This window comes from Oryzias latipes, chromosome 12, assembly GCF_053564925.1.
Source record: "Oryzias latipes strain Hd-rR chromosome 12, Olatipes_Hd-rR_3.1".
Lineage (NCBI taxonomy): Eukaryota > Metazoa > Chordata > Actinopteri > Beloniformes > Adrianichthyidae > Oryzias > Oryzias latipes.
In genome coordinates this window covers 29,134,768-29,149,079 of record NC_136248.1, presented here as the reverse complement: position 1 = coordinate 29,149,079, position 14,312 = coordinate 29,134,768, and the positions used below count along the sequence as shown (strand labels likewise).

General features: G+C 40.5%; 1 protein-coding gene across 5 annotated transcripts; it reads left to right on the top strand.

The window, feature by feature from the left end:
• The first annotated feature begins 789 nt into the window (after nt 1–789).
• LOC101155125 (cytotoxic granule associated RNA binding protein TIA1) lies at nt 790–14,098 on the top strand. 5 transcript variants are annotated; one of them, XM_004074506.5, is made up of 12 exons: nt 790–1,032; nt 2,608–2,704; nt 2,885–2,983; nt 5,852–5,906; nt 6,409–6,496; nt 6,783–6,858; nt 8,212–8,317; nt 8,793–8,891; nt 8,977–9,061; nt 9,148–9,289; nt 9,384–9,532; nt 12,268–14,098. In XM_004074506.5, exons 1-12 carry the CDS (start codon nt 1,007–1,009, stop codon nt 12,404–12,406), a joined length of 1,161 nt encoding a protein of 386 aa, XP_004074554.1. In that variant the 5' UTR covers nt 790–1,006; the 3' UTR covers nt 12,407–14,098. The 5 variants fall into 5 exon arrangements, with proteins under 5 accessions (XP_004074554.1, XP_011479770.1, XP_023816394.1 ...); XM_011481468.4 differs by having other exon boundaries at nt 791–1,032; nt 9,387–9,532; XM_078956028.1 differs by lacking the exon at nt 790–1,032 and adding an exon at nt 1,051–1,156 and having other exon boundaries at nt 9,387–9,532.
• The last annotated feature ends 214 nt before the right edge of the window (nt 14,099–14,312 follow it).

Here is a 14,312-nt window from a genome sequence, read left to right as displayed (position 1 = left end):
GTTCTTCAGAAAACTAGGAGTTTTACAAAAAACGGAAATAAAGAATTTTGTGAAAAAAGAAATTTAGAAACTGAATTTGATTTCAAACATTTCTATCTGAAAGTTTAAACTGACTAATTTTAAAATATGCAATTGCCTTGATGAATGAGTTTAGGTTTAAGTTGCATCATAAAACTGAACTGGAAATTAATTTTAAAATAGCTAATTATGTAAAATTGTTGCATTGCTTCTTTACATGTCAACAAAAAAAATCAGAATATAAATTGTATCTTTCTATCCTCTTGCTGCTTATTTTTTAAACAGTTCTTCCATTGAAAAAATCTAGTTTTTTATCTGAAAACATGATAGCATGGAAGCCTAAAAAATAATTTTAACAATTAAATCTTACAAATGACTAAGTGTGCTTATCATTTTTATATTCACACTTTTAATCGCTAAGCATATTTTTGTTTAATAAAATAAATAAAAAACGTGTTTCTTGAAAACAAGCAGAAAACAGAGAAAGGCCTTTCAATAGAACATATTTTTAACTTAATGCAATAAAAACCTAACAATTTTTATTGTCAGTTTTGTTGAAAACTGATCAAAAATGGAGAAATAATCAATAAAGTAAACAAAGAGTTGAACTATTTTCACTTAAAAACATTTAACTAATTTGGTTAAACGTCTAAAAAAACATGCAGTTCTTGTTGCAGCCTTGCTGAAACTGTTTTTGATGCTAAAAGTTGTCATTTTTAACAGAAAGAGTGTTTGTTGTGTTTTTATTATCTCCTATTTGGTAGTCTTCCTTTCACAGAACCTTTGCGCATGCGCGTTTGGAGTCGGCCCCCGGTCGCTACGCCATCTTTGTCGGCTGCCCCATTGTTCACTCAGAGACTACCAGCGGTGTGAAAATCCCTCATATTTCTGCTGAAAATAGACCCACGGCGTCACCGACTGCTGCCCGCGACAACCGTGGATTTGCTCTCAGGGTCGCAGCTTGTTTTTGGCCGGCAAGTGTGACACAATGGACGACGAGCAGCCCAAAACCCTGTGAGTGTGCGACTGCGTTGCCGTTAGCTTGTGTGCTCGTCACGTAACATTTAGCGGCAGCGCCGGCGCGACGTTATTTTACCGCACGATGGGTTTGGTTTGTTCCTTCCTTCCCTAGGCTTTCGTAAGACGCTATCAATGTAGTTCCTTGTGTAGAAGTTGTCACGTTGTGTTGGTTTTACGATTCCGATGTAAAGAAATCGATAGGAAGCTAATTGCTAGCTTGTTAGCATGCTAGCAGGTTCCAGAAAAATCTGAAATTGGCTTGACTCGGTTGATTCCGGTTGACTGTCTACGCTTTAAAAAAACAGTCTTGAACGACCTCGTGTAGATGCAGAACACGATTTTGATCTTTTTTATTTATATATGAACGCTGCACTGTCGTAAATGTGACAGGAAACAAAAAAAACCGCTTTGAAGTCCTGCTGCGAGCTAGTAGAACATTCAGTGTAGTAGTTTGTCTTTCCTCAAGCCAAGTAGGTATAGTTTCATGTCTTAAGGGAAAAAACTCAAGAAATCTGCCTGCATTTAATGAAAACAAATTTTACAATTATTCAAATAATAGGGGAATTTATAAAGATATCTCTAACAAAGTATGTTTTCGAACGACATTTCTGTGTTAAAATAAAATGCAATGGAAGCTAACAGTAACATTATATTGTTTGTCCCTCAACTGCATAACATTTGGAAACACATTACTTCAGAATATCTGTCTTCAGATAGATTTGTACTAAAGATAAATTTAAGGTTATATATTTTATATACCCCTAATCAACAGCTCACAGTCTGCTAAAGGAAGTAAACCCTTTTTGGACAAAATAAGCATTTCTTTTTTAAGGAAAAGGTGCAATTTTATCTGACAGTCACATAAGTTGTGTGTTTAATATACATGTTGAAGAGAAGGGTAACTGCAGATATTTGGATTATAAATCATTTAAGTTTCTCAGGAAGAACAATTACCTGTAGTTTGGTTAAAGGGTTGATTTGATTTCAGCTTCATGGCGTCTCTTGTTTTCTGGTTTACCGCTTACCTCATTACAGCAGATGCACAGGATTAGTCATTTCTGTTCAGTCTAAAATCATGTCAGAAACTGAAACCTGGAGGTTTTGGTGGCCACAGCTTTTTCTTCTTGCCTACATAGTTTGCAGATTATTGTAGTTTTATTTGGAAGAGAGAGGATCTCAGCAGCCTGCTAAACCTCAGTGAATAAAAAGGCGTTAATGTCGTTTATACTTCTCTACAAGTTTTTTTTTTTTTTTTTAAAGGTTGTGATGCATAGTTAAAGAAATCTGAGGATAAACCACATATTTACCTTTGCTGCCATTAGGATATATTAACAAAAATCACTTTAAATCTCATCTTAAAATACAGTAAAAATATTTTTTCCCCCTACTTTTAGAACGTAACGGCCATATTTATTACATACTTAAGTTAAAAATAAGAAAATTAGTCTTTTGACTTTATAAAAGCTGCAACAACAAGCACATTTTTATATATGCAAAACGACAGCTTTTGTTTGATTCATTTACCTGCAGGAGTGTTTCATAGTAACTACAGATTGTCTGTTTGTTCAGGTATGTTGGGAACCTGTCCCGGGACGTGACAGAAGCCCTCATCTTGGAGTTGTTTGGCCAGATCGGACCCTGCAAAAGCTGTAAAATGATTGTAGATGTGAGTTTCTACACCTTTCTCTACTAAATGTATTGCTTACAGCCTTCGCCAGGTCAAACATTTGGTAGATTTCCAAGAGTCGAGTGTTTTCCTGGTGTTCAGCGGTACCTCGGCCTCAAATGTTATTGCTTTCTGATGCTGTTCTCGTCACTTAATATGTGCATTTCCTGTCCACTCCAGACAGCAGGTCACGACCCGTACTGCTTTGTGGAGTTCTATGAACATAGACACGCCACTGCCACAATTGCAGCCATGAACGGTCGGAAAATATTGGGTAAGGTAAGCTATCATGACCTCTTGGTGAGTCACAAAGGGCAGACTTTGACATGAAGAAACTGGAGAGACGTGTCTTGTGGAACCTCATCTGACTCCCCCTCCACTTGATTTTGTTTTTTCCTCCCTGCGCACATCAGTCTTCTGTGCTCAGTAAATAACTGAAGGAGGAACTTGATCTATCTTATCTCCTGTCTGAGGAGTTTAGAATTAGTCATTCTTGTTTTTCAATGCTGACAGATTCTAGTTTCTGAATCATTTTTTATGCTTGAGGTCATTTGGCTTTAAGTACCAAGTGCTGTTATATTTCAACTTGGTGAATTATATTGTTAGTCTGTTCAGCTTCCTTGCTGTAGCTTAAGTCTTTAAATGTATTTGTAACAGTTTAAATATAAAATAATTCACCAGATCCAGACAGTTTTACAAAGTGAGGTGTTTTTAATTAAATCCTTCACATTATAGCTATTTTTTTTTAAACATTTCATTCATGTCTGCATTCTTGCTACTAACTTATTAAAGACGAACAGTGTTTACTGTGCTATAATCTCCAACCTTTTCTGAATTAAATCAACTCAAACCATCAGATCTTGGATTTGCAGAAGACGATCACTCACATTCTTGATTGGTGTGTTTTTTGTTTTTTTCTCCTCTGAGACTTGAGAGTGAAATCCTTTCGTAGATGCCGTTTTGTTTCTGTTTCTCAGTTGACTTTATCCCTTCCTGTTTCTAACTTAACGGGCTGAATGGTCTGTGGAAGCGGCTACACGAGGCATCTCTTTAGGGTAGCCAGATAGTTGGTCAACGGTCACTTTTGTGTACTTTCATGGTTTTTTATCCAAGAAGTCGGATGTTGGTGGCTTTTTATTTTTTATTTTTTACTCGTATTAGTAGTTCTCGTAGTGGTTTTAATTGTATAAAACAAGTGTAATTGACAAAATGATGGTTAAAAATGTCGGATGTGTTTTTAGAATTTGAATTTTGCTAACCTTATTATAAAGCCATGTATGTGTGCTTGTATTAATGACTGTATATGGGAACTGGACTGAGTGACTCCTCCCCCCCTGGTGTTCCAAACAGGAAATACCTGCTGGCTGCAAAAAGCCAACATCCCATAGACTTCTGTACAGAAATAAACGGCTGTTACTCATTCAATTGGTCAGAAGAACCATTCCCGCTCTAATACACCCCCCACCCCTCCACGTAGTTCAAGTTATAAACAGTCCAATCAGAATCCTCAATAAAAGTAGGTGGAGCCTGCTGGCCTTACGTTCAATAATTTTGTGTGGCCCACTTTGAAGTGGAAGAGGCGTGGACTTCCGACACGCTCACTCGTGATTGACAAGAGTGGTTGCCCTAAAATAAGTGGCTCAGATTGATACTGACAAATCACTGCTTCACGTTGTTACTGACGCCTGGTTCCAACATGGCGGCGTCCGTATCACAAAGAAATGTGACTGACTAAACGTAATTTGGTTGGGGGCAGACGTTGTCAGTCTCTCTGTCCAGTTCTCAGATGCAGACTTGTACACAGCAACATAAAAAGGAGACACAATAGAAGAAGCTATTAAAGATCGATATGTTGGAAGTTAGATGTGACGCAAGGAAAGTCGAATTGTTTAACGCTTTGCGGAAAAAGTTTCGTGAGAACTGATTTTTTTTTTAAAACCATTAATTTAGCTTAAAAAAAAACATTTGAAGCTTTGAGGCTTCAATCTAACAGGAACAGAAAAGCACAGTGACACCTGGTGGCCAAATGAAGCCAATACACTTCAAGAAATCAACCGACTAAAACCCATGTTGGGGGAAAATTAGTTTTAAACTATTTTCGTTGCAGCTTTTAGTACAAACTGTTTAGAAGGAACACAAAATCGCCCCCGTCCCCCAGTTTAATGCTTAAAAACACAAATTAAAATAGTTTCTGCTAAAATAATTAAAGAATAATTGCATATGTGGTTGATAACCACCTAGAAAATAGTATGGGGACAGTGTCTCTGAGTGTAATTCGGCTGTTTTGCATAGACGTCTCCTTGACGACGTCACCGGGAGATTTTTCTGTTCTGTACAACAAAGTCGACTATTTCACTTATGAAAAATGTGAATTGGTTTGCCGTATTCACCTATTAGTGTGAAGTCGTTAAGTTTGGAAATCATTTAACGGATAGATCAGGATGTTTGGCGACGGTGCGCAGAGATGCCGTCGGGATCTTGTCACTCCATGCTCCTCCATGTCGTTTGCTTTGATGCCAGTTTTCCTCGAGTGCGTTTCCATCTGTGTCTGAATGAGTTGACCGTGGCCCTGCTGTGTCATCGTGCATCATGTAACATTGATCTTACTCTGATGCTCTTCTGTCCCCCTGCATCTTTACTGCTGTGTTCTTTTGCAGTTATTTCCACATAAAAAAACACATAAGAGCAACTTCCAGAAAAATACATTCAGTTGAAAATATTTTATCCTCAACAGGTATTGAAGGACCGTTTGAGGAGTATAGCAAGTTCGTATAAATCACTTGTTTGTAAGTCCCTTGTTATTTGGACCTTACTTCCTACAATTTTGCTCCAAATTGTTACTAGACTGAGATGTTCCTGATGATAAAGGTGAAGCCTTGATATCCCTTTCTGTTCTGCCCTGTATTTTACTGTTAATTAATGCAGAGGTGTTTAAGAAAATGACAAATAGTGGTTTTAGAACCAAGTCTGACTTAAGAGACCTTCATTTAAAAAAAATAATAATTAAGAAGTCTTTCAAAATATGACTCGAGTAAAGCTGGTGTGTGAAAAACTCAAATCAGAAAACAAAAAAAGCCTCTTGTTTTCTACAAGTGTCCTTCCCATCTCACCTCCTCTTCCTCCTTTCTGCATCTTTGTTTCTTTCAGGAGGTGAAGGTCAATTGGGCCACAACGCCAACGAGCCAAAAGAAAGACACGAGCAGTGAGTGATCAGCCCTGACATTTGATCATTACTTTTATGCCGAAAACGGGTCATTTTTGAAGGTTTTGGCCAATCCAAGAAAGCATTAGAAGTATTTCAGAAGTGCAGTTGTTTATAGGATCCAGGGCAAAATGCAAAAAGTCATTATTATTAATACAAGTGAAGGTTGTTGTTTGATTGTTTTTTTTAAGCATAAGATTTGGTTTGTTAGGAGTTTTAACCAACAAACCCAAAAGACCTTCCATAAACAAACTTATCCTTATATATAGAAGTATTAATATTATGATATGTCATAAGAAATTACATTTTTTGTTAATATATTAAGGCCCTTTGCACCCTGATAGATTTTTCTGTGTCTGTGTGTGATTTTATGTATTATTTTTTTAAACGGCTCTTTGTGTTCTGTGTGCTGATTGGCTGTAGACTATTGTCAATCAAACTCCTCCGTACCGTTTGAATGGCGATCGTTTGAACTGCGTGGATGTTGTTTTTCTGGTTTTAGGTCACTTTCATGTTTTTGTCGGAGACCTCAGTCCTGAAATCACCACAGACGACATAAAAGCGGCTTTTGCTCCGTTTGGCAAAATCTCGTGAGTTTATTTTTTTCTCCTGTAATTTATGAAGCAGCTGTTTGTTTTACAAAATAAAGCCGGCAGTCGTGTTATGAAGAAGCGACATGCAGCAGCCTGTGAAGTTTGCAGATGAGGCTTCAGGCTTGAGTGTATTGTTGATCAAAACAGACCTTTTGGAGCATTTATTAAGAAATTCACCCCTTTGATATTTCTTTTATAGCCCAGATATTTTTGCATCGTGCCGGATTTAAATAAATCGTTCTGAATATTTGTTGTTTCTTTTGTGTATAATATGTTTGTGCAGGGATTGTCGGGTGGTGAAAGACATGGCCACGGGTAAATCTAAAGGTTACGGCTTTGTCTCCTTCTTTAACAAATGGGTAAGTTCGCCTGCAGGACTGTTCAAGCAGTGGTGTCCGACCTTTTTCAGGTTTGATGTCAGACAAAGTTTTCACAGTTTTTTTTTGTTTGTTTGTTTTTTTGCCTCCAGTTTTGCTTTTGAGGGTAAAGTTCTAGATTTCATGTAGGAATCATTAAAACGTGATATCAGTTTACCTGAAACCATAAGTGGAAACAAAAGAAATCAGACGTCAACGTCGTCTGACTTTTAGGATACAACCATTAGTAAAAATTTAAAAAAGCCAATTAAACAGATATTTATCACATTTTATTAATAGACATGAATTCCCCTTTTGAGCAACTTCATTAGCAGCATACTCGTAACGTCCAACAGCTGGTTGCTGACTGTAATATTATGGGCTGTGGGAACGACTGTCAGAATTAATCCACATTTGGAGCAAAGACTCCAGGTTTTTGTCTGTTAAATGCATCTTTCTTTTATTTTGAAATCAAAGGCTCTTCTTAGAGCTGTGATGGTTTGGGATTTTTGATCACAGCGGTGATGAAGCAGCAGGAGTCCCGTTGAACACAAAATCCCCCGGCGGCCACGTCACAAATGAATACAATTCATGATTACAACGCAGTATTCTTTATTAACAAATAACAGTAACAACTAACTACTACCTATCTAACTATTGAACTAACTATATAGGTGTTGTAGCAGGAGTATGCGTGTGTGTGTCAGCGTGCAGCGTGTGTAAGAGGAAGGAGCGCGTGCCATACCAAAATCCTCCGGCCGCGTGGCGCACTCAAGAACGCGCGCAGCTTGTAACGGAAATGAATAAAATGGAAATTCCCCCAGAAGCCCTTAAGGTTTGAACACAGGACTCGCAGAAAAAGTAAATTATTATCAAAGATGTGTTTATGAAAGGTCAAATCACGCACCATATGCAGAACTTTAAAAGAAAAACAAAAAAAAAGGTGATGAGTCATCACTGCTGTGATGCAGTTGTCATCACACCCCTGACTCTTGTGTTTTCTTTTACTGTCCAAATACAGTTGTTGTTTTGTTCACTTTGCTAGTTTGGGAGTTCCAATTTAGCAGTTGCTTTAAGAAAGCCGTGGATGGATTTTCAACACGTGACCGAGCGACTTGTCGTGCGTTAAAAATGATGAGGTGGAGAGAATCTAGTAGTTTTTCAAAATAAAACTTCCTGCTGAACCAGATTACAAAGTAAAGGGGAGAAAATGTAGGTTGTTATTTTTTTGTGGCCTGGCTCCAACCGTCCTACAGAGCCCCCGAGGGTTGGGAACCACGGCTTTGGAAATCAACCAACGAGATGGATCCGTGTCGCAGATGTTTTTTAACCCACGTCTGCTTTTGCCCTTTCCAGGACGCAGAAAATGCCATCCAGCAGATGGGAGGACAGTGGCTGGGAGGGCGACAGATCAGGACCAACTGGGCCACCAGGAAGCCTGCCCCGAAAACCACAAACGAATGTACATTTATGAACCCCACCTGCACCTTCAACCAGATCTACACAGTCCCTTTAGATCTGTTGTTTCCAGACTTTAGTAAACAAGATCAAATGGAAATGTTTGCAGTATTTTGTTTTAAATCTGCAGAACAGCTTCAGTTTGCCCCCTTTTTTTTTAAGCTGGTTAAAATAAAGCCCTTAATGTTCAGATTAATGAATGTTTCATCATCACGTCTTTTTAAGGAGGTAACTGAGCGCGTGCAGATGTTCCTTCTGTGCAGCGTTAGATTAACTGTTAATGAAACCATTGTTCGTGGTGTTTGAAGGAAAAATAGAGCTAAAGAATCTTTAATTTCGAACAGTCAAAATACATTTTAAAAAGCCTCCGTTTATGTTTTTTAAAGGTTTCCAAGAAAAATAATGTCAGTTCTCCTAATTCTGAGGGTTTTCATGTGTGGATTTAGGATTAAGCTTATCAAATCTCTTTCCTTTTGTAGCTTCAAGTTCAAAGCAGTTGTCCTTCGATGAGGTGGTGAACCAGTCCAGCCCGAGCAACTGCACCGTCTACTGCGGGGGGGTCACCACCGGTCTCACAGGTAAAGCCCAGTTGGACATAAAACTGGCGTTAAAGCGTCGGCCGAATGTCAAATAAAACCTTTTTGTTTTTGCTTTACTTCCCAGAACAAATTATGCGTCAGACCTTTTCGCCCTTTGGCCAAATAATGGAAATTCGCGTTTTCCCCGAGAAAGGGTACTCGTTTGTGAGGTGAGCTGACGTTCTGATGCTCCTCACACGCAGTTTTCGCTTTTATTTTTATCTTTTTAAATCCATATTCATATTTTTCTGCACAGATTCAACTCTCACGAGGCAGCGGCTCACGCCATCGTTTCCGTCAACGGCACGTCCATAGAGGGCTACGTGGTTAAGTGTTACTGGGGCAAAGAAACCACAGACATGGTCCAGGGCCCCATACAGCAGGTACCCATGGCACAGGTATGAGGACTCGGCCTCCCACAGGATTCGTTAAGCCGCTGTGTTTGCCAGCGCGGCCCTGAGTAACGGCGATCTTCATAAATGTGCACATCAGCAGAGCACACTGGGCTTCGCAGCGCAGCCTTACAACCAGTGGGGGCAGTGGTACGGCAACACGCAGCAGATCGGGCAGTACGTGCCCAACGGATGGCAGGTGCCGAGCTACGGCGTCTATGGACAGACCTGGGATCAGCAGGGCTACAAGTGAGTGGAAGGAGGGTTCAAAATGGAAAAAAAAAGAAAATGCTGTCTACTAGAAAAACACTGGAACAATGAAAAGCGGGCGGCCTAAACAAATACAAGCAAAAGTAAAGGTTGATTGGTCAATCTACATTGTTCCGCTGTGTGAATAAGTGCATGCGGCCCTGCGACAGACTAGCCACTCGCTCAGGGTTCACTCCGCCCTCACACAGGCTGGGATAGGCTCCAGCAACCCTGCGATTCTGAAGTGGGATTAGAAAATGGGTGAACGGATCGCATTCGGACGAAGACGATAAAAACTTCAGATTTAGTGAAAGTGGTATCGCTGTCATTTCTAATTGACTGTAATTCTCACATGTAGAGAAAACCATGTTTTGTGTGATTTCAACATGTTCTTGTGGCGTTTTTCTGATGATGGAGGAAACATAAAAAGACAATTCTGAGTATTTCTTTATTCAGAGGAAAAAATGCTGTTTGAAAAAGTTTGCATTTGTGACGTTGAAAGTGTGCTGGTTGGGCGTCAGGCTCCCCGCTCCGCTCCGCAATGGGCTGGGAAAGGGCGAGTGGGTTGCTGCGCACCAACAGTCCCGCCCACATTTCGGGGGTGAATTTCTAATGACAGCGGTTTCTGTTTGGCTAAAAACACTTTAAATTAAAAGGCGGATTTATTTTAAAATCAATCAAAAGTTGACCGGTAGAAGTGTTTTGATCCTCCAGAAGGTCGTTCCTCAGCGCTGAGGCACATTCTTGATACCGACACCAAACACCCAAAATACAACTGATGGACAGACGCTCACATTTCAGACACACTGCATGTCTGTAAATAAATACCAGTCATGTTCAGTCCAGCTGGTCTCACTTTTTTCAGTTTTTTTTTTTTCTGTTCTTGCAGTTTCACATTAATGAAATACCTGATTGCAGGGAATCAGCAGTAGAAACAAACCAGGAGCTCCGATCGGTCATTCCCAATCTATTTTTGAGAAGAAAGTCCTCCACCGTCCTCAGATCAGTTGTTTATGTGAAGCAGATGGCGTTTGTGTTCCCTGTCTGCATTTCCTGTCAGGTTTGCACCCAACAAAAACGTAGCGTAATCTTTTTTCTTCGACGGCAGGGAATTGAACACCGTCGCCTCAGTAAAAAGAGGTGGTCAGCAGCTCTAGTGGTGTTTTATTTATTTATTTTCTGCTCGAGCTTGTCACTTTTCACACACCCAGCAAAAAGGGAATCTGAAGCTGAGCTAAAACAAAAGGTTGGTTTAGAAAAAGGGAATTTCAGAACTGCAGAAATGAGTTACAAATATTCAAACAAGTCATTTGAACGAGTCAAATTATATCACAAGTCACGGTTGTTATTGACCTGAAATAGATCCAGGACATCTTTAGGCAAAACTTCAACCACTGTTTTTTCCCCTTTTAAATAAACTTTATTGACAAATATTGCGAATATCAAACACTGACTCTAACGCTACATGGAAGCTTTGACCGTATGTTTCATTCACGATACGCAGATGATGTTTAAAGATCAGGTTTATTTATTTTGAAGAGCTCAATGAGCTCGTCTACATGTCAGGGTACACAAGATCCTTCAGTCCTTTACGTTGTAGTGCAGGAGCTGTGCCAGAACAGCGACTGTCAGCAGTTCCGTGTTTGTGACCCAGTTCGATGACCTTCTGTCCTGCATAAGCACTTAAAAGGAAAAAAATCAAAACGATAATAATAGTCTGGATGCAAATAAGAAAAAAGGTTCAGGAGGAAAATGGTCAGATTCTGTTCTAGACGGCGCGTTGCTGTCTGTAGCAAATACTGACACACACGACTACAGCGCCCTCTGGCAGCTGTAGTGGGAAACAACCGCTAACTGGCTACAGGTTGTTAGTGGGAAAAGAATTGATATATAAGCCTAACTATGTTTAAAAAGAAACACACGTAAGTCGCATCCCTGGCCCAACTATGAAAAAAAAACTACGTTAAACCACAGAAAATACGGTAATTACACCCATATTCATGCTCAACTTTTTGGTTGTAAATTTATCCATAATGAGGGCTGTAATGAGTATCCATATCGGATACTCATAGCGCCCTATCCAGTAGGGATGGGCTGATGTGTTTTCCGTCCGATATGTTAACCGCCATTTATGGCCGATAAATAGCTGATATTTGCCAATACTTCAGAATCTATAACAAAACAAAGTTTAGATCTTCTTTTTTTTCTTTTAGAAATGCTAAACTTTTCTTTTACCGGACGATCACATTGTACTTGAGCTTTTTAACATGCTGCAAAGAATCTCCTGGGAACAAGTATCACTATAAAACTTTCACATAAACATATCTGTAAGCATTCAGACCATTTATTGAATATTGGACGGAAGTGTAAACCATAAGCTTTCCCTTGATCTATTAGGAACAACACCTGTCAAACCTGTTCATTTTTGAACACCCTATCATCATAAAATGACATTTTATGGAAATAACAGTCAAATACTGACTATGACTGTAAAAAATAAGCTTCCCAAACTTGAACAAGTAAACATTTAAAAAATAAAGTGTTTCTAAAAACAATCAGAAGATTATGGGTATTGGACCGATAAACTCAAATTATGGAAATATCGGCCAATACCGATACTGGCACGGATATATCGCCCACCCCACTGTCCAAAACTGCCTCACACCGTGGACCTCAGCTGTGCTATTGGCTCAGAAGGGATTCAAACCGTCTTGTGTCCGTTCTTCTTCCTGCAGTCATTTACACGCCGGAGCCGGATGGACGGGAATGGGCGCCCTCAGCAACGGAGGCATGGTGGAGCCCGGGCAGGGCGTCAACGGGACGGTGCTAACCAACCAGGCCGGCATGAGCACCGCCGGCTACCCCACCCACTGATCGCAGCCCCCCGCCCCACCTCCACCCCGTCCAAAGGCCACAAGGATGATACTCTGCCGGTGAAGGAGCGCATCAAATGTGCTCCGACTCTCACGTCACAAAAATTACTGTTATTGAAGCTGGTACGCCATTTCCCTGATTCTACCAGCCCCGAGTCTCACCCACTGCCCGACTACAGATGTAAAGATAAAGATTCACACTCTGACACTCTGCGAGCTTCTGCTAATCCACCTTGCATTCCTGGGCCCATTTTAGTTTCTTTTATTTTTGAGTATAAACTGGCCAAAATGTAAATTACACGTGTCAAGGTTTTTCAAGCAGAGAGTCAAGTTTGGAGGGAAAAAAATCACCCCCCCCCCCCCCCCCCCCCCTTGTTTTCAAGCCCCTCCGAGCCAAAGAGCAAGGGCAACAATTTTATACCAATATTTAACAATCATACAGACAGAAGAGGCGGCGAACTTTGCCGCAGAAAGCGCCCGATAGTCCGTCGTTTCAGCGACACACCGACAGTCGTCGTCCTCCCCTCCCCTGCGCCGGAGCCGTCACTCTCACCGTTGCTCTGTTTCCATAGCGACACGAGTCCCAACCAGTTCTCAGGGTCCTGTCGAGTCATTCTGTGGGGGGTTGAGGAAGGGCGTGGGGGAGGAGAAGTGGGCGTGTCCCCGTCATCTCTGGGACCGGACTGAACAGACGGAGGAGATCTGTGGATTGAAGCGTGTGTTTGCTTCTGTGTGTGCATGAACTGATGCTTTTACTCACCAAGACAACGTCCTGGTCAACGTCTCCTGAACCCAAAAGGACTATGCCATCTCTGTTGTTTAGTTTTTTTTTGTTGCTACATTTATGATAGAGAACATTTTTTGTTTGTTTTTTGAGAGGGGGGGGGGGGGGGGGGGGTACTTAAAAAGCTGAAATTGTACAAAGAGCTTTGACTTTTCATGTTTCATTTCAGGACTGAAGAAAAGTCTGCGAAACCATCGAATCATGCCAGACCTTGTCGAGTTTGTTTGGGACAGAGGCTGCCAACTTGTTCTTTTTTTTTAAATTAGTATATATCTCAAATTAAATGATTGCAGGGAGTACTGCCAGTCATCAAACCCTAACAGGCAGACAAATGTTGCACATATATACTAAAGCCTGTCTTCACAAAATTTGAAATGCAAGAACTTGTTTTTTTTTTGTTGTTTTTTTTTGCATTCCACTTTATTTGTGATTTTATTCGGGAGCCAGGCTTATGTAAATAACACAAGCGGTCTGTCACAATGTACTAAATCTGTATAAAGACATGTTCATGAAGAAAACCTGCTTGTTACTGGTTGGGGGCTGAATTCCACACTGTAGAATCCCTGCCCAGTTCCAGTCCGTGAGCGGTAGAGCGTCCTTTCCCGCCGGAGGGAAGGCGAGGCCACGCCTGGCCTGGCCCGGCGTGCGTAGGGACTGTTTTTAGAGACACAGACGTTCACACTGTGGCCGCTAACGTCTCGATCATAGTCGGAGAATCCATTGTATTGCCTTATTGAGGGAGTTTTTAAGTTAACCAAAAGTCATCCGGGGGGGGGTTAGGCAGTGCCTATGAATGTTTTTTTTTTCCCGCCAAGACTTTGGCAATGCGTCGCTCTCATGGTTTGTTTTCTTTCTTTTTTTTTTTTTTGTTGCTTTGTCCTATTAAAAAACGCTGATGTTTGAAACGGCCCCCATTTTTTCTCCATGTCATTTTTAAGAGAAGCAGACACCAACTTCACTGCTGTTTGACAGCTTGGTTCAAAGAGGTGGGTGCTGATGAGGTTTATTAAAATACTGTAGTATATTTGGAAAACTGAAAATTTTACTCCTGGTAGCTCTGGCTTTATTAGCTGTCTACATTTTTACCATTTATTTCAAGGACACATGATGTAGTTGTTATAAA